This window comes from Coffea eugenioides, chromosome 9 (genome assembly GCF_003713205.1).
Source record: "Coffea eugenioides isolate CCC68of chromosome 9, Ceug_1.0, whole genome shotgun sequence".
Taxonomy (NCBI): domain Eukaryota; kingdom Viridiplantae; phylum Streptophyta; class Magnoliopsida; order Gentianales; family Rubiaceae; genus Coffea; species Coffea eugenioides.
In genome coordinates, this window is record NC_040043.1 from 2,753,747 (window position 1) to 2,773,296 (window position 19,550).

General features: G+C 35.5%; 2 protein-coding genes across 3 annotated transcripts; both read right to left on the bottom strand.

Annotated features, from left to right (window-relative positions):
• Positions 1-310: 310 nt before the first annotated feature.
• LOC113782786 (OBERON-like protein) lies at positions 311-4,313 on the bottom strand. Of its 2 annotated transcripts, none has more exons than XM_027328708.1 (3): positions 4,060-4,313; positions 1,887-3,038; positions 311-1,078 (listed from the first exon to the last, which is right to left on the bottom strand). In XM_027328708.1, the coding sequence occupies exons 2-3, from the start codon at positions 3,025-3,027 to the stop codon at positions 537-539; spliced, it is 1,683 nt and encodes a 560-aa protein (XP_027184509.1). In that variant the 5' UTR covers positions 3,028-3,038; positions 4,060-4,313; the 3' UTR covers positions 311-536. The 2 variants fall into 2 exon arrangements, with proteins under 2 accessions (XP_027184509.1, XP_027184508.1); XM_027328707.1 differs by having other exon boundaries at positions 1,887-3,047.
• A 3,836-nt stretch (positions 4,314-8,149) lies between these two features.
• LOC113783303 lies at positions 8,150-8,575 on the bottom strand. Its single transcript, XM_027329396.1, has one exon. It carries the CDS (start codon positions 8,573-8,575, stop codon positions 8,150-8,152), a length of 426 nt encoding a protein of 141 aa, XP_027185197.1.
• Between the last annotated feature and the right edge of the window lie 10,975 nt (positions 8,576-19,550).

Sequence of the window (19,550 nt, forward strand, 5' to 3'; positions counted from 1 at the left end):
GTATATCGGGGCTTCCCCTACATTGATCTAAGACTGGAGAATATATTTCAAACGGTGGTTGTGGAAAAATAGGTGTCAGACCACCTGAAAACATCCCTGCGAGTGAGAGGAATAGCCAAGGAATGCTACTGGGAAGATGCCCAAAGGGCGGTCAATTGGGTTCAGGTTGGTCACTTGGGTTCCGGACGCTGTTGACCAAGAATTTGAAGATCAAACATGTATTACTTGCAGTTCAGTAAACATGTGGACTTAGCCACCATTCACAGCACCATTGCTTGAATCTTCTACATCCAAGATAAAGGCTGGCACATAATACGGGCAAATCCAAGAAATGATGCACACAATGCCATCCGTACTACTACTATAAAGTTAATATACATTTACAACAACTCTTGTTGCATCCTTTTGTTCTCTCCAGGCAACTAACAAAAAGAAACAAACTCGTTGAGACCCCGGAATAATGCACAAAGGCCACAAAATGTATCAAGAGTTAAAACATTGAACATTCTAGTACTACACGAATAAATTATGGAATTTCACATGTTCTTGAGCAGGTCTTGTATTTTGGAATACATCCCAGAACTGCTTTGTGATGCCCTTGAGCTCTCTTGAAGCTTAATCTTCTCGAACAGAAACTGCTTCTCTGCTTCAGCTTCATTCAATCGTTGTTTAAGATACCTGCTAGCGTAATCCTCTTCTGACTTCTCGGTCTTGGCTAGTGCAATCCTTTGTAACCGCTCTGCTTCCCTTCTGGCTTCATTTGCCTTGAGCTCAAACATATCAGCCTCAGCCTGTTTAAGCCGCACGATGCTTTCAAGCTCATCGATTTGTTGCTTTTTCCTTTGCCTCTCCATCTGCAGTGCTGCTACTTCCCTTGTTTTGTCCTTGAGCTCCTGATCACAGGCGTCAACAGCTAACCGAGCTTTCTTAACCATCCTCATCTTTTCCTCCGCAACCATTTCCATTTTTCTGATTGCCTCCTGCACCACATCAGCAATCTTATTGAATGCCTCCTGCGGAGCTATAAGGCGACCACCTTCTTCACTTTCTTGGCCCTTTGCAGGGTCTCCCTCAAGCTCTGTGAAAGTAATAGAGAACTAGAAAAGTGAGAAGAAGAAAGGAAACGAATTCCTTGTACTTTTGAGAACATCAGCTATGACGATGATAATGATGAGAAAGCAAAAGAACATGGAAAGGTAAATGTTCTGTATCAAGTTGCAACAATTTCTTACCGATCTCTAACTTTAGCTTCAAAGGCAAAAATATCAAATACATGGGGCTGGTTACAAGTTACAACAATCTTGTTCAATAACGTTCCAGGGAATTTTTGTGCGTTCAAACAGTTCAAAGTTAGACAATTGCTGTAGTGCACTAAAAGCAATTAACAGTAAATGCAATCCAAAACAATTCCAACAACTGAATGTGGGATTAGATATTAGTTAAACCATGTCAAGAGTGTCTGCACACAGACCTATAAATAAACAAAATCATTCTGTCCACAGACTTGAAGCAAACCCAACTTATGCAAATTAGGATAATTAGAATAACTACCATCTTTTCACACCAATTTTAAGACCAAGTTAATATAAAAATCCACCAGAAGTGAAAATCAATTACAATAGATTTTTCCTGTTAAAATAAGAGCCCTAAATGGGTTAAACAAGTGAGGCAATCTACACAATCAGTGTTCGAAACATCATGAAAGGACACGAGATTGAAATGAGCGTAGCAAAATCTTTTAACTCCAAATTCTTTTCCTAGTCAAATTATTTTCACCTTCTGGATCTCAGGTTTATCTAATCTCTATTCATTTTAACTCCAATCATGGGTTGGGAACCAATAATGCATGAGCCATGTGTTGAACAATCTTATGCAAAAGTTCTTACCTTGAAAGAACATCAGGATTGCTTTGCAAGCCATAGGTTCTGCCACCCCTGAGTTCAGTTTTTCAATGAGTTCCTCACACTTCCACAACAATTTTCGGCCCCTGTTATCCTCACTGCCGCGAAATATTCTCCGCACAAAGTCAAGCTCCCTTAACAAAGCATCCCTTTCCCAGCTTGGTGCACAATGCTGGAACACGTCTTTAACCCACCCTAACAATTCAGATGTCCTACTGCAAGCTCGGCAGCGGAAAAGCATCTCTGCTGAGCTTGCACCATTTTTTACACTAGGGCCCATACCTATCTGTCCATTGCGAATAGCACAATCAGTATGAGTCCAATGAGAGCACAGGTCACAGCCAATCCATCGACAAGTGTTCACCTCAAAGTCAAACTTGTTGCATATCACACACATGCAGAGGTTGCAGAACCCATTTCTTTTGGAGCACAGCTCGCATGTACAGTCCTCTGCAGGAAGAGCACTTCCACATGCTATATTTCGGCACCTCTTATACAAGAAAATGTCAATAAGAGAAGCCTGAGACAAACTGACACTTGGATGGAGAAATGCCTGAATTCCAGTCTTGATAGCAACTAAGATTTCTAACTGGATTCTATGTGCCACAATCAGTGTTTTATCAGTCAAATCACCTCTACTCTGAACCAGCTTCTGAAGAAACAGAAATTCCTCTCTGTGCTGAGAACCACCTAGCCCTTCAAGAAGTACACGAAGCTCGTTCTTGAATTTTTCAAGAAACTCATCCGGAAGATGTTGCATCCTCTCTGCTATTACATCCACTCTTTCTCTGGCCAAATCACGAAGAGTCATGGTTTCGGAACTTGAGATATGTCGAACAACAGAATGTTCAGCAAAGCCATTCTCCCTTTCCTTATCCTTGTCCACTTTTTTCCCCATCAAAGCATCAGCGGTTGGCCACGTTTCTCGTGAACTAGCACTTTCTGATGGGGACTCACGAATTTGATCAGAATTTGATCCCCTCTCCTGAAAATTAGGAGATCCACAAGCATCTGGTGATACAAGTGATAAGGAAGTCTGAAGTCCACCTGACCTTGGCTGTTGACGAGGAGGCAGCATTCTCGGTGAGGGTTGGTGATTGAAGTGAGATCCCGAAGATGTCCCCATATATGAGTGCCCTAACAAATCTGAAAATGGTAAGCAACTGTTACTCTATATCTCTCCGCCAATTACAATGATATATTTGCTCTTTTTTTAAAAAAAAAAACCGACGGCACAATCTATGCTTGCAAAACAAAAGGAAATCTTTTAACTATAGCAACCTTTTAGGAGCATTGTATGTATGCATTAAAAAACCACAGGCACAGATATACTTCCTTTCACTAGCAAAGATTAACAGTTTCGTTTGAGTAAGCAATAAACAGTCTCTAACGTGTTAAGCTAGAAAATCATTAGATCATTTAGCAAAAAGTGACGATCCATCAAATCTAATCTCAAAGTTATTCATTGAAGCACATTCGTAAACAAATAGAAGGAAAAAGTAAACAACTAATAAACAAATCAGCAATTTTTAAGTGAACTTAAGAATTTTAATTCTAGCAGTCAAACCACAATATTTTGCTTCTCACCGTCCCCATTACGCCGGACACTTCTTCCTTTTCACCACTCCCCTTCCAATGAAATGAACCCACCAAAAAAAACAAAAAAAGGGCACAGAGACAAAACACATAAATACATGCTTTCAGTTTGCAAAGATTAGCAGTGTCTTTTTATTAGTCTAAACCCAATATTCCAATCAAACCTTTTACCTCCAAAGGATAACATTCATTAAAAAGAAAAGAAAAGAAAACCAGACATTTAGATTTTCAGAAACATATGTCTACTCAACCAAGCAAACGAAGCAACAGGAAAAACAAATTAGGCAGCCGTTGCTGCGGATAAACTTCAGAATTCAAAGTCCAGCACCTAAAACCCAAACCAGCAGTTAATCTACTTGTATTTTAATTAAGCATTTCTTAGGACTAGTGCTAAAATCAAGCAATCAACTACCCCAAAGTCAATGAACACCAGATCGAGCAAAATACACCCACCCAGAAGCTCAAAAAACTCAGACATCACTGAATTACCCAGAAATTCCTATCAATTACATCAAAAAAAAATAAGATCTGGGATTAATGAAATGGGGGCGAGGTTACTGACCAGAAAATCCTGGATCAATCGCAAATGACCAGAAAAAGGCTATCTTTCGTAGTTTTTCATAAACCCACGAAGGGAATTACGGAATTGAATCAAAATTTCCCCTTTCTTCAGACAACAAGTACGAACCCTAACCATAAATTGCTGGCCGACGGAGAGAGAGCTGAGTTGAAACTTGAAAGTCTGCGGGGTGTTTGTAACCTACTGCGCTCCCGTCGAAGTGCCAATGTGAAATGTGGGAATAGAAGGGGAAGACTTAGACCGGACGAGTAGGTTGACGGTCTTCCTTCGTGACTTGTTGAGCGGCTTGGGTGCCACATCCCCCAACGTCTCCTTTTTCTTTTTCTTTTTCTTTTTTCTACGGAAAAATTTTTAACGTTTATAATAAGTATATTTCTCAATTAATTTAATATCTTACATATATCAAATTATTATAATACATTTCTCTATAAAAACTTTGAAAACTTGTAGCAATTCAAACAAGACCTTTATTTTCCTGCCTCGTTGACTTGAGTTTGGAGTAGTCGAACTCCTGAAATTTGAAAACATTTATTTACTGGACATATGATGTGAGTTTAATAGCACTTGTAATTCATAAGTATGTTTCAAAGCACATTATTGAGCTTTTCAACTTCACACACATATGCATGTGCCTAAATTTAAATTGGTCCCGTTAACGAAACAACTCAAATTCAATTAACATGAGGTTGAGCTCAAGTTTTGATCATATAAGTTCAAAAATAGCTTTGTCAGTCCTATAAAATCATTTGATTTTGTTTAGAATTCCACCACGGGAACAAAGGATAACATTTTATGTACAAAGTATACAAGTATTGCAAGTGTAATTTATCTATTTAGCTGCACATGTATGGGAAAATATTTTTCATTTGAACTTTACTTTTTCTTTTCTTTTTTTCTCAAGCAGAAACCAACTGATTGAAGGGCTATAAACTTGAGGGGCTTCCATGTAACTTTAACATACCATAGGTGCTTCAGGAGCTAAAAACTTTAAAGGTGAGTAGGAGTTGTCGAATCCCCCTGACAATCTGAAAATTACAAAGCACCCTGGACTATAGGCCGTTGTTTCGTTGATATTGGTTTCCTGTTAATGCCCATAATTACATTATACACACGAATTACGAATAATATAAATTAAAAAAAAAGGAAAAACAATTTTATACAATATGGATTGGCTCGATGTCAACCAAAAAGCCCATAAAATTGTGGGTCGACCTAAAGCTCTGAATTGTTGAGCCCTGACGTCTCCAGTTTGGGCCCAGGTAATCATTTTGTTTCCGCTGCGTACGGGTATGAGAAAACTGTGCCCAATGAATTAGTAAGTGAAGATGCCGTCATGGTCAGCTAGGATTGTTGAATGTTGTTCGTGGATTCGAAGATTTTATTGTACTTATCTCACACTAAGCTTCAAAATCTTCGGCCTTATTTGGATTGTTATTTTTTTAAAAAAAAAAATTAAAACAGTTTTCATGAATATTTTTTCTACGCTCCTTTAAATTATCCTTTTATTTTTCATACATATCACATTTTTAAAAAAGTGTTACAATAATTTCTTCCTAACAACTTTTCAATATTTGCAATCCAAACGGACTATTGTGAATTCTTGAGATTGCCATTGTCGTCCTTCTCCTTTGGATGTAGTAGTAGTTATATATTTTCTTGTCAAGTAAATATTTTCTTCCATGTAAATGTTCTAGATAATCTTATAACCACTAGCTAAACTATTGCTAGCGCTTTTTCTTAAGACGCATTCAGACGAATTTGATGATGCTCTAAGTAAAATTATTAACCAAATTACATGTAAGTATATTACTTTTAAAAGCAACGTGCGAATTGGATTGCTGAACAGTCAACATGCACAAAGAATTTCTAAGTTGAAGCAAAGGCTCTTTGCGTAGGACTTCAACTTTGTGGGACAAAGGATTGTCTAAGTTGCACGTTAGGGATGATTCGCAGCTTTTGGTTCAATTCTGTTTTCCTTGGCAGGTTCTTCATGGCCCCTCTGTTATGTTTTGCAGAAAATTCATCATCTTTTGCAAAGTCTTCAGGCTACCATTCGAATTGTTTGTCGTGAGTTTAATTCAGCAGCCGACTCTTATTGCTTCTCTTTCGCTTCAAGGATTTCATGTCTTCTCCGGAGATGCTACCTCAAACTGAATCTATAGAAGCAGCAGCAGCGTCAGGATCTTTGTTCAGGGTGCAATAATATTAATTTAGATTTAACATGTTGGTTTATAGATTTCTAGAACAACTAAATATATGTTATAGTAAACCAAGGCTTTAGTTTGAGATTTATTAATTTTCAGGTCATCCAATAATATAAAATCATGCATAAGAATATAAAATGCATATTCTAATTAGCATATATAGTAGGTAAATAATTTGTACACAATTAAGGGGAGGGTTCTTAAGGTTTTTTCCATTGTCAAGTTCAGGATTCGAATCCTTTGCAGGATGGGAAGAGTACAGGGAGAGATGGAAATGTTAAAAAAAATAAAATAAAAATATTTTGTACACAATTGAATTGTCAAATGAATGTTTAGTTGTCTTGTAATTCACAAAAAAGGACATGTAAGAAAAGTTAAATACTAAATAAATAACATTTGCTTATAGAATAAGGTTAAATAGTATCGTGTAATATATTTTAGTTCAAGATTCACCATTGTGGAAATGGTGAGGACAATTGCAAAAATTTTTTAACACTTTTGGAGGGCAAGGGTGGATTTAAAGAGAATACGATCAAAATTCAGGAGGGTAAAAGTAAATTAATATTAAAATTTCTAAAATTTTTTATAGGCTATTGTAAAGTTTCAAAAAAAAATTAATATCAGCACATAAACTTTTGCCTTTAAAATTTACGTGTAGAGTTGTTAGATTTTGGTGTTATGTTTATGTTAATTACTAGTTTCAGAATTCTACTTGATCATACTTAGAAAATTGCAAAAATTTATGTTGTTTCATTTACATTATTCATCATCACTATGTTCCAACCAATTCTCTGCAAATTTGGTTGCTTTCTTATATCTCGAATTAAGTTCCCAGCTAATATTCCTAACTCCCTATTGCTCTCCACTTATCACTTTTTGACTCTTCTTTCCCAGATGCACAGAAAGAATGGCACCGGTGACTCTGCAACTTTAATCACCATATATCAAGCTTTTGGCTAAGCAGCTGCAGTTGTATGCAAGTGCTAAATTTACCGTACGTGTTGTCAGTAGGTCTGTATATGTTGACAAGCCATGCATCCTCTGAAATAGAACGTACATGTAACATTTACATAATAAAATTTCTAATAATTTTTGTGTTTCTTTGCTAAATCTCATCATCACAGCTAACAAGCGCGAAATACAAGCTGCAGACTCAAGAATAAAGGGAAAAAATGGGCTGGTTCTAAGGTTTGCTGTAGTTTAGCAGCTTTTTCAGAAGACATATCACTAAGGCTATGTAGTTTAATCTTAACAAAATGGGAGGTCAATGCCAATGTGAGAGTGTTATTCAACTTTTATTTGATAGTAATTTGGCATTTGTGTCATGTAAGATAAAATGAGCACCAATGCATGAAAATCTGGTACATCAAGAAGATTATACCAGTAGTATATGTAAAACTGATAGCAGGGTTAAATTGTAGTGCAGAGTACGGTGTAAAGCAACTTTCTTTTGTTTGTTTCCGATCTAAAACCCTTACGAATGACTCCAATTTCGACCTTTAGTTTTTCTTTGTTGGGTTATAATTAAACTACAAATATGTACGGCACTGTTGCCGCCCTCGGCATCTCTGATATCTATGGATATTTTTCTTGATTAAATCCAAAGTTATTCGTATCAATAACAATGACTCTTACAACTTACAAGACTCTCTCCAGAACATTGGATGAATCCATAAAGAAGGCGATGCATGGAAAACCTTAGAAGGTCTCTTATCGTGTATACACACACATTATTCCTTTTGTTTTTCTTGTAGACCTTGTGCGGACAAAATTTATGCCAACGGTTTTGCTTGTAACAACATTTAACACTTCCAAGATCGTAGCATTAAGAAAATCTGGAAAAACATACGTGTATTTGATATATTGTTTTAGAGATGAAGAGAAGTATCAACATCAGAACTCATATCATCAAATTTATTCATGATGGTCGAAGTATTTCCTGTAGTACTTGTGCCACATGGCCATGACCTGGTATGATCTTGTGGGACACTTTGGTCCAATCCCGCAACATTGGCAGGGTTCATTTGTGAGTCTGGCCAGAGGGAAAGAGCCGGTTGGAAAGACTGTCTCTGATGAAAGAACATCTCCGAGTTATGAAACGGGCCGGAGGATGGCTGATGTTGCATGGTGGAAGGAGAAGAAGAAGAAGTATGATGTCCGCGGGTCTCCGACAACAATCTTAAAAGCTCTCTCTCCTGCCTCATCTCCCTTGTTCTCTGCAACTGTTTAAACCTTTCTTGCAACAGTGCAATGGAAGAGTGATGAAGGGCTGCTTGATCACTTTTTGTAGCCATTTTGGTGGATTGGGGAGGAGAGTTGAAAGTACTATAGGGTTGATCCAAGGAGCTTATAATTGTTGCATGGGGTGATCAGGATCCAGGACAGGAGTGTATATATATACATATATAAATATACAGAGAGAGAGAAGGGGGGGGTGGGGGGAGAGCACGTGCCTGGTTATAGGTTAATATAGTCTTTCCTAAGTACTAGCTATATATATATATATATATAATTTTGACCAATACTGAGGGTCTCTAAATATTAATAAGGGATAAGTTACAAATTGGGGGAGAGGAGCATCGGCCACTATGCAACAAAGTCCAAGAGGAAAATGGCTGGGAGTCCAATCTATGGAGCACTTTTCTTGAGGGTGAAATTGAGAGGAGAGAGGACGAAGTGGAGCTAAAGAAGAAAAGGGTGGGAGGAAAGGGACAAAAAGAACTGGAAAACTAGCGCATGGAAGGGAGTGTTTGGAGGAATAACAGGTTGGGTGATGCACTGTCAGATTGTGCGCCAATGCCCTCTCATTAGCTTTGGAGAAGATGGTGCCTCTTTTGGTGGGCTTCGCCAATATTCGGCTACGTACCATTCAACTTTTTCTTTTCATTTTAAAATCTTTGCCTCCATCTCTCTCTCTTTTAGACTTTTTAGTTGTTGCAGCCTTGGAATGTTGCATTTGGATGAAAGATGAGAGGACGAGATGAGGACAAGCATTAGAAGTGGGAATAATCTTAGGAGCTCATGATTCTTTGATTGAACCTAAATTAATTTGTACGGTAATGCAACACTTTGATGATACGTCTATTGAATACATAACAAAATGCTACCAGACATTCCGAATTGTTTGTTCCTTTTTCTTTGGGTAGACACTCATACACGGCACGTAGACACGCGCCCTCCCCAAATCACAAAAAAACCCTCTCCCTATTCATGTTTTTGTCTGGAAGCCATTGGATGGGGATGGCATGCAGAGATGAAAGCTGCATTTGCTATCCTTGATGATAGGATTCCTTGCAGAAAAAATCGCCCTCCCAACCTAACCCTACTTGAATACATTCTTACCTAGACTCTAATTTTTAGTAAGTAACTCATACTTAACAACCCTTTTACAGTGATGCAGATGTGTGATAATGAGTTTACCTGCAATTTTCTTTGAAAATCCGACATGTCCATTCATGTAATGTAATAGATACAAACCAGAAAATAGCTAAAAGCTAGAAAGTGAGCTACCATGTAGTAATAGATACAAACCAGAAAATAACTAAAAACTAGAAAGCGAGCTAAATCTTATATGCATGTCTCACAAGAAATCCTCCATCAAAGGAGAGCCAACCGTAAGAATTTGAGTATATCTTACCCTACAAAGAAAGAAACAAGTTTAAGTCTCTCTCTCTCTTTTAAGTTTGGGTTACACTTTTAAGCGATGATATAACATCCCAGCAGTGTCAAAATCGCTAAGAATTTTCTTCAGAATGTCGTACATTGAAGCGCGCAAGGATTGAGGGGAAATCTAATCTAATGGGGTTTCGCGAAGACAAGGCGTGCGTTTTGACATTTGTTGGCAGTATACATCCGTCTTCATTAGGTTTGGACAATTGTTTTTCTGGGGGTGTGTTTTGGTTGGGGAGGGCTGCCCAAATGCTAATTATCTGTATAAAATTATGAACCTAAATGCAAGTATATGTATGTGTTTATGCGTTTGTGTTGCAGCAAATCCCGCCATTCTATGGTTGAGTTTTAGGAACATGACGATCATATGTTTCTGGAGGCATCCACCTTAATGTGTAGCACTACTCATTTGTCAAATCTGAAATTGTTTGATCAAAAAGTCAGATTTGATGGACTAGCTGACTAGCTGTATGTAGTCGTGTAATGAATTGTAATATACTCAAATCAAACCATTTCCATCACTTTTATTTCACAAATTCATACCCCCCCCCCTCCTCCCCAAACCCTCCTCATACATATCTATTATCAAAGCCAAAACTGAAATACTAGTACTATTTTGGCTTGCCCTAATTTGGAAATAGGGCCAGTCTTCAAAATCTTCTGGAATTATTTGATTTAAAAGCATATGCAACACAATTAGTTTATGGACTACTACTTTACCTTTGAGCAAATGAGGGGCCAACGTTGAAGAGTTTCCTTTGATTTTTTTTTTTTTTCGATTAAAATGCGACAAATACATGCAACAACAACTCCGCTGTCACTAGCTATTGGCTACTTAGGAATATCTTCGCAGATTGCACCCTCTACCATATATATTAGTGCTTTGCAACTTTTTTTTTTTTTTTGTCAAATTCATAGAATCTAATCGCAATTCGACCAATTTGCCAGAGTACCAGAAGAAAGAACCACTAAAACCTTCCTTTTCAAATTAAAGCAAATTTCGTTGGCTTGGTTGACTGGTTAATTCGCACGCTCCTGACCTTAATTAATTTCCATGTTCTTGTGCTTTTCATTTGCTTCTCAAAACTCAACAAAGATGAGAGTGGATTTGTGTTTAGCATGTGAAAGCTTCAAGGAGAGTTAGATCGACCAAACCCATCAGAAATATTTCAGTTTTATTCAAAATTTTTAATACTAAAATAAATTTTAAAAAATAATTAAACTTTTGAACTGAGATTGAACAAGCGCGAATCAGAGACTTTTTCGATTTGCGCGAATCAGAGTCCGGGTTTAAAAACATTGACCAAAGTATGCCTACTTGTTGGTGCCTTGGTGGCACAAGGGTAGATTAGGTTTTCATAAACATATTTTTGCAAACAAAAAAAAAATAGAAAAGAAAAGAAAGGTTTCTTAAACATGGATTTAACTCCTTAAATTACAGAACCAACATTTAATTAAATACCTGCCTCGTCAGTGGCTCATTTGTTTGCCACTAATGTTTGGTAACCTAGGTGATAACTCTTGACCTTTCGTAAAACGTAAAATAGACGTGGGATTTTATTCTCTGCTGCACTCGTAATCTTAGCTAGCGTGTAAAGCCGCAAAAAAATTATTTTGGAGAATCTGATGGCCAAGAACGGAGAGTTACTCATGCATGCAGGATTACATATGTAAATGCTATCCTGAATTGGAATTCTAAATACAGTAAACGGGAGAAATTTATCAAAACACACATGCACGTCAAATTACCTAGTTTTATGGTAATTATCACTTTCTTGAAAAAAAAATACTGCTTCGCAAATTGATGATGTAGGTTAATATCCTCGTATGTATCTTTTAAGACATAAACATAGGCACCTAGACCTACCATTTAGCTTATATCTATAGATTGGCATTTTGTTCCCAGTATTTGAATCTCGACGCTGTTGTAATTGATGAAAGCAAAGGAGCTGCTTTAAAGAAATTCTCTCCATGTTCTATGATAAAAAAGTCTGCATACTTGCCAAAACTTCGTTAGTTGTGAAGCCTAAAGGCATGCATGTCGTCCTGAGAAAACGTATATTCTGATTTGTTTGCTCTGAACTGAGTTTGATATTAATTTGCAGTAGATCCTAATTGTCAAATTGTTTTCTAGGTAATTGACTCTTATTAGTTATTAGTAACCTTCTTTGTTGTCTAAGTCCCGCATTAAATTAAAATTCTCAAAAACTTATTATCCCTTTCTGCTCCTTTAACTTGTGGCATAGATTCAAAAGACTTCCAAGCAGATAGTGGAATATAGCTACAAAGCTACTGGTATTGTAACTTTGATTGACTGGTTAAAAATGTAAAGAAGGATATATGGTAGTCCTCCTCCTCCCCCTCAATTCTATTAGTAATAATTCTTTCTCTCTCTCTCTCTCTTTTTCAGGACCATTTTTTGTGTCCTTTTCTACTTGTCTGAACTGAAGAGGGTGGGAGGGCCTAAACCAACCAATACACCAGGAGGATGAGGCTTGGGAGTACAAAACAAGCAAGCGACCATTACAATTAAAGCACGATAAAAACATGCATCAAAGGATAAGGGTAAAAAATGGGACCAACCCTATTGCAGACTGATGATTTGATGTTTTACAGTGTCATGTAATGAAAGCCCAAACGAATGAAACATGTATCCTATCCTCTGATGTTTGAGAATATGATGAAATGCAGGCCGCACTAAAAAATGTATCCTCTGCAGAAGCAATACTGTGGTTACAGATTTGCACTGTTTAAGACCTGAGGCTGCGTAAATTTTTTGGGACAAGGGACTACAGCAGGGATCATGGATGGGCCACAGTACACAGTATATGAGTAGCAAATTGTGGAAATTTTGAAATCTGTGACTAAAACAGGGATCACAAGGACCTTTGTTTTTAACATCTAGCTAGATTATTGCAAGTACAATGGCTTCGAGAGTTTTCAACAGAGACTCGTGATGTATCGGCTTTTCACTCTAAAGATGATAACTAGCTTGAGCAGAACCTAAATCTTTGTTGATTGAGAGGGCCAAGTTTAATGACATACTTGGTGGTGATTGGAGAGGGAAACAAGAATGGCCCAAATTCAATTCTCTCCTACTGAATTTGAAATGAAAGCCCAAAAGAGCCCAAGCTGAAAAAAAAAAGATCGGAATCCATCTTTTTGAAGATACCTAACTAGATTATCATCATCCTCTTTAGGAAGTTCCAAAAATCAAGAAATCAAAAACTTTGCCTCTAAAGAGAATTATTATCATTTTAGCTATCCACCTCCCTACAACCATCTTTTTGATAATTTTTGCAGTTTGTTTAGTCCCTACTCTCTAGTTCTTTCAACGGCCGAAGCAGTTTCAGTTTCATTCAAGAAAAGCATGCTGCAACTTGATGTTATTTGCTATTTTAAGGGCCAAAAAAAAAAAATCTTTAACTTGTCCCGAGTTAAGTCTTTACCCAAATTTTCTGAAGTATAAAGCCATGCAAGTCAGAGATGGATTGCTGTGGTACTCGGAATTGTCCGGTAGTTATTGTCAAATTTCAATTGTAAGAAAATTTTGACAGGGACAGAAAAAATTACAGTCTCAAAGAATTTGTTCAATATAATCTTAATGTTATTAGGGCATAAATGAAAGTCTGGAACAATAGGTAAAAAAAAAAAAAAAAAAAAAAGATTACTTTTAAACTACAACGAGACGACGTTGAATCTTAGATGAATAGACTATTATGATGAAAACTAACATGAGAAACAAATAAACCATCCAACCCAACCCTCCCTCAAATAAACCTTGGACTTGATTAATGCTAAAAAAATCCAAAGGAAAAATTTAATGTAAAGAAGTTTAAATATTCTTGTAAGGTGGTGGGGACTTTCGTGTCACCTCACTTTAGTCTAAGTTGAAAGGCGTTTTTATTGCATCTGTCCAAATTATAGTAATTTATAACTACTTTGTGAAGGGGTTAATGGACGGCAAATTAATTTTCTCGCAAACTGTTGAAGGTAGTCAAAAGAATATGATGGGTTGGTAGACCTTAAAATCTAAATCGCCAAGTCACTTTCCCAAATTATAACCTTATTGACCTAAACAATAATATTATTCCATTTGTGAATTTTATACCTTTCTATGTTACGTGTAATTGATGATAATTTGTGGCATAAATTAAGCACGAGTCTTCATGGCGCGCCTTGCTTGCTTATTTCAACTCCAGTACAAGACTTTTGTTGCTTGCTTATAGGGTTAAGAAAGTTGTAAACGTAAGCTGACATAGGCAGAAGAGGCAGCAGCACTGACCCCGAGTTACGTCATAGCATTTCTGAATGAGATGGACGACGACCCGCCTTCTCTTCTTAGTGTTGTGTACATTGAATTTTACTACTGTAGGTACAATTTCGTGTGGTTAAACATTGGATTAATCTACTATACGTTGAAAACACGGAGATATTACTATTAGTATTAGATAAATGATAATTATATAAAATTTAAATTTAAAATTAAAACTTTTACACGTGTATTTTAGATTCAACGGTAATAATACATATATTGACATGTGTATAAGATTTACTCTTAAACATTATAGCAATCCAAAAGAGGATAAACTTCAAACTAGTTAAAAAGATTCTTCACTAAATTCGACGTGACATTGTTGTGATTTTTACTTAAAGTATTTATTACCCCAGGAAATGAAACTTGGAAGGGGTTAACTACTCGACTGTATTGTGTAGCTGTCAAAATTAATTGCAAGTAGTAGTTTAAAAGATTTATCTTTAGGATTTGACAATGTTAGATGAATTTACTAGTTCTTTTAAATGTATATCTTTAACAATTATATTATTCCTGGATATCCCTGCGAAATTTTGCCAAGATTGTTCTTTGGCAAACTTTTAATTGTACTTTTAGAAACATTTTGTATAATGTGCTTCATTATAATTTTTTTATAGTATATCCATCTCATAATTTACAATAGCAAAACTAACACATACTAAAATGCGATATAAGAATAATGCATAATATCATACGCATGTATATTATATGATATTTTTAAAAAAAAAAATTTAAGTACAAGGGAAAAATACAAATCGACAAAGGTATTGCCTAAAAAAAAGTGTACAATACTAATACAAATATGTTTGAAAAATATAAAATTAAAGATACGGGTTCACTTAGTACAAATTTTGGATGCTATGCTATATTAATGCTAATTTACTCATATTTTTATGGTTGAGATATTAAATTAGTTATGATTTTGTCAATTTATTGGTATTATATGCCTATATATGGAAAAGAATACCTTATAATTTTTTTCTTTGGTTTTGCAAAACTCTTTAGACACGTATTTATCTTAATAAGGATAGCAAAAGTTCGTCATAAATTGAAGTATCATCCGTAAAGCTATATAGTAGGAGAAAATTTATTTTGTGTTTTATACTCTTTGTTGAAAAATGTTAATGTCTGTGATATGCAACGTGTTTAAATACTTACTATGCCGTCTGCTGTAGAGATGCAAGTATTTACTACCTATGAGCTAACCTACTAATACTAAATGTAATACTCCACGTGTTTACAGGGAAGACTACCGAGCACTCGTTCAAAGAAAGCAAATAAAAAATGCTCTAGTCGAATGCAAGCAAATATATATGTTTGGATTGCAGTTTCTTAAGAACAGCATTTTTTCTTTGTAATTTTTTTTTTTTTTAAAAACTCCAAATGAATATCAATCCAAATGTGACCTTAGCTTCTTGTTTTTGGTGCTAAAAACATTTGGTAGGACACGCTTAATCTCTCAACAATTTGGCATGTTCTTTGAATTGCAATTTTTTAGAGTTTTGTTGAAGAATATACAGTAGTGATTTGATGTATGTAAATAAAAAATGTGATTAAAAAATGTAAAAAAAAAAAAAAAAAAAAAACTTTTTGGTAAGAAACTGCGGTCCAAACACCAAATTCCATTGCGAAATTCAAATAGTAATAAATTTCGTCTGGGCCAGAGGTTATTTGCAGGTGATGGTTTATTCCATTGCGAAATTCAAATAGTAATAAATTTTCAAAATAAAATTAATGTAAGCAATAAAGCAAATTTAGATTACTATTATAAAACCTTTTTTTTCTTTTTTTCAGTTTCTGGACTTGTTCCATAAGGCACCTATGATGCTTCTTGAGTGCTTTCATGTTAGGATCATAAGTGATCGAGGTTCTGATGCTTTTTTCTGGCCTCCAAGACATTTTAATGTCTTTGAAAAGCGATTACTATTATCTTAGGCGCAGACCCAAAAGGGAAATGTACATTCTTTTTTAGCATTAAGCTGGCTTGGTTGTGCACTGGAAGGCCCCCCGTAAAGATTTTAGATGGATTCATTGGCAAAGTGGGGAATGAGTTCATCCCCCCGTTGCTCTATGTTTGATTGATTTTTTTGTTTCTTGCTTTTTCTCATATTCTCTAGTCCTTGATCTCTATTTATTTTGAGTGAAGAAGAAAACGATATCCACGAAAAAAAACTGGCAATTAAGTGGAACTCTCGCAAATAGTATATATGCTTCTCCTCTTGACGATAATAAATGTTGATACAGAGATACCGAGCAATCCTCTCTGATTCAACTAGAAGTAAAGTCAGTCAAAAGTCAAATTAATTAATTATATATATATATATATATATATATATATATATAATAAACAGAAGCCCATATGACGAAAGGAAGATGATGCTCCCTTGGCACCATGACGATGACGCACCGCATTTGCTGCTTCTCATTTAATTTCTTCAACACAAAGTCCAATCCAACTAAAACTAGCAGTGCTAGCGTTTCAATTTCATGGGCTTCGATGCGCTGTAATATATCTTTGGGATAATTTCAGAAACCTCCCCTGAGGTTTTCAGAAACCTCCCCTGAGGTTTCTGACATTTACACTTACCTCTCCTGTAAACAATTACACTGACCTCCCTTGAGGTTACTAATCCTTTACAAATTCAGTCCAAATAATTAAAATATTATTTTAGAGAGTGAAATTAGAATTTTGTACCTGATTTGTGCTTTGTGTTACATGTCCAATGAATGATAAAGTGTTACAAATTAATTAACAATTAATAAACTTTAAGAAGCGTAGTTTATAGGCAAATACGTATTACATATTTAAAGTATCAACTCTTTACGGGTATCAACTCTTTACGGGTAAATATTTTACTTTAAAATATTTACTTTATTACAAATATTTATTCTCAAATACAGATTTGTATTTACTCTCAAATATTTAATTTTTGTTAAACACAAAACCTACCAGTTTTTCTTCCGTAGAAATATTAATATAACACTTTTTCAATTTTAGTTATAAATATTTATGTATTTAACATAAATTAAATGATTCAGGATAAAATATCCATAAAGAGCCAATACTTTACTCATGTAATGGATGAAAGTCATAAAAAATTAATATTTTATGAGGCCATTTATTTTTTAAAAAATATTTAATTTATATTAAATAGATAACCTACTGATTTTTTTGCAAGAATATTACTGTAACACTTTTTAATTTTTAATTACAAATGTTAATATATTTATCATAAATTAAATATTTGAAAATAAAATATCTGTAAAGAGCCGATACTTTAAATAGGATATGCGTATTTGCCTATAAATTAAAAAAAAAAAAAGAAATGGCCTATAAAATGTTAATTTTTTATGGCTTTCATCCATTACATGAGTAAAGTATTAGCTTTTTATGAGTATTTTATTCTGAATCATTTAATTTATGTTAAATACATAAATATTTGTAACTAAAATTGAAAAAATGTTATATTAATATTTCTACGGAAGAAAAACTGGTAGGTTTTGTATTTAACAAAAATTAAATATTTGAGAGTAAATACAAATCTGTATTTGAGAATAAATATTTGTGATAAAGTAAATGTTTGAAAGTAAAATATATGTAAAGAGCTGGTACTTTAAATAGGCAATACGTATTTGTCTATAAACTACGCTCGTTAAAGTTTATTAATTGTTAATTAATTTGTAATACTTTGTCATTCATTGGACATGTGGTACAAAGGACAAATCAGGTACAAAATTCTAATTTCATTCTCTAAAATAATATTTTAATCATTTGGACTGAATTTGTAAAGGATTAGTAACCTCAGGGGAGGTCAGTGTAATTGTTCTAACCACAGGAGAGGTAAGTGTAAATGTCAGAAACCTCAGGGGAGGTTTCTGAAATTATCCCTATATCTTTAGCAAAAGGTTGTGCAGATTTTTCTTTTTTTTTTGGTAGCTTGAAAAGTCGTGCAGATTTGTTAAGCGGATTCACACGTGAAAACGTAAGAATTTAGGACAATGTGCAGAAAAGTTGGACAGGGACTTTGGGTGATTATCGAGAGCACATATTGATATAGTAGAGTAATACTTATGATCTTCTTTTCTTGATTCTATTCCTTTTCCCTTTTTGTATTGTATTGATTGTCCCCTTTATTCCTTTGATCGATTGTTGATAAGAGTCTATGACCTGCTTTGCTGGAAACTGGCGGTGGATAGATCATAGAAGAGGGGAGGGAGCTTCTTGCCGTCTTGGTGGTGGGATGACTGTTTTGAGTCTTCTTTATTCACTTTCCGTCGAAGCTTCGTACTGCGTTAATGGACAGGAAAGCGAGTTACGCACTGAGTTTTGGGCACGTAGCTGTCTGACAAAAGTAAAAAGGTCGCCGGATCCATTACAATGCAATGGGTTGTGGGGTCAAAGGTCTTCTTGTAGATGTAGACGGAGAAAATAACGTCAGAGAAGAACCGCGTCTGTAAAGAATTCAATTCAATGACTCGTCGAGGCCCGACGCAGCCACCAGTTAGAGAGAGCTTTACAGTTTACACCCCAAAGATAAAAAAGAACAGGAGGAATATTCCGGCTGCATGATGATGGTGATGATGATCACTCCTGTGAGATGTGCGTTATCAGTAAATATGCCTTTCCACAAAGCAAAATTGTGTCTAGATCTGCTTTTGGTTGCACCCATCAACGTTTGTTCTCACTACAACTTTAAAACCCAAACGCGGACCAACCCAAAAATAATATCGCACCTAACGCGATATCATCTTATCGATTGACAACCTATAAATAATTCATAAATTCGTTTCTTCTTCGTCGATAAAAAAAAAAAACTTACTTGGCCCAGGCCAGAAAATATATCGGCGCAAATGGTGCATCAATATGCCGCCAAGGTAGCATTAACTCTTTGGTCGGGATAAATTCGTGGATTTCCAACAGTCTTCCAGCATATATAATAGTAATGCTGATAAGGAAGGACTTTCTTTTTCATATGGTAATTGGAATCAATAGCTATGTGGTGTGGAATTAGCAGGTCATCAGGCGCCTGTCGACCCTACATACATCTGTTCTACAAACATGAAACGTTTTTCGAAATAGACTGGAAACTAGATGAATTCGAGAAGAAATATGACATGGGTTTTGGCTTCTAGAAGTAGAACTGACTTCTATAAGAATCGATGGTACTCACGATTTCTTCTGAAAATGGCAAATTCATACTAAAGGCAAATACTCCCTCCGTCCCACTTTGATAGTCCGGATTTTTTTTCACACAGTTTAAGAAAAAGTAGTTAATTTTGTTGGA

What these genes read in the sequence shown, in the direction of transcription:
- LOC113782786 (XM_027328708.1), bottom strand. Translation starts at nt 3,027, where the DNA reads ATGGGGACATCTTCGGGATCTCACTTCAATCACCAACCCTCACCGAGA. An exon ending in AATCCTGATGTTCTTTCAAG is followed by an intron (nt 1,079 to 1,886) that starts GTAAGAACTTTT and finishes TTACTTTCACAG; the next exon opens with AGCTTGAGGGAGACCCTGCA.
- LOC113783303 (XM_027329396.1), bottom strand. Translation starts at nt 8,575, where the DNA reads ATGGCTACAAAAAGTGATCAAGCAGCCCTTCATCACTCTTCCATTGCA.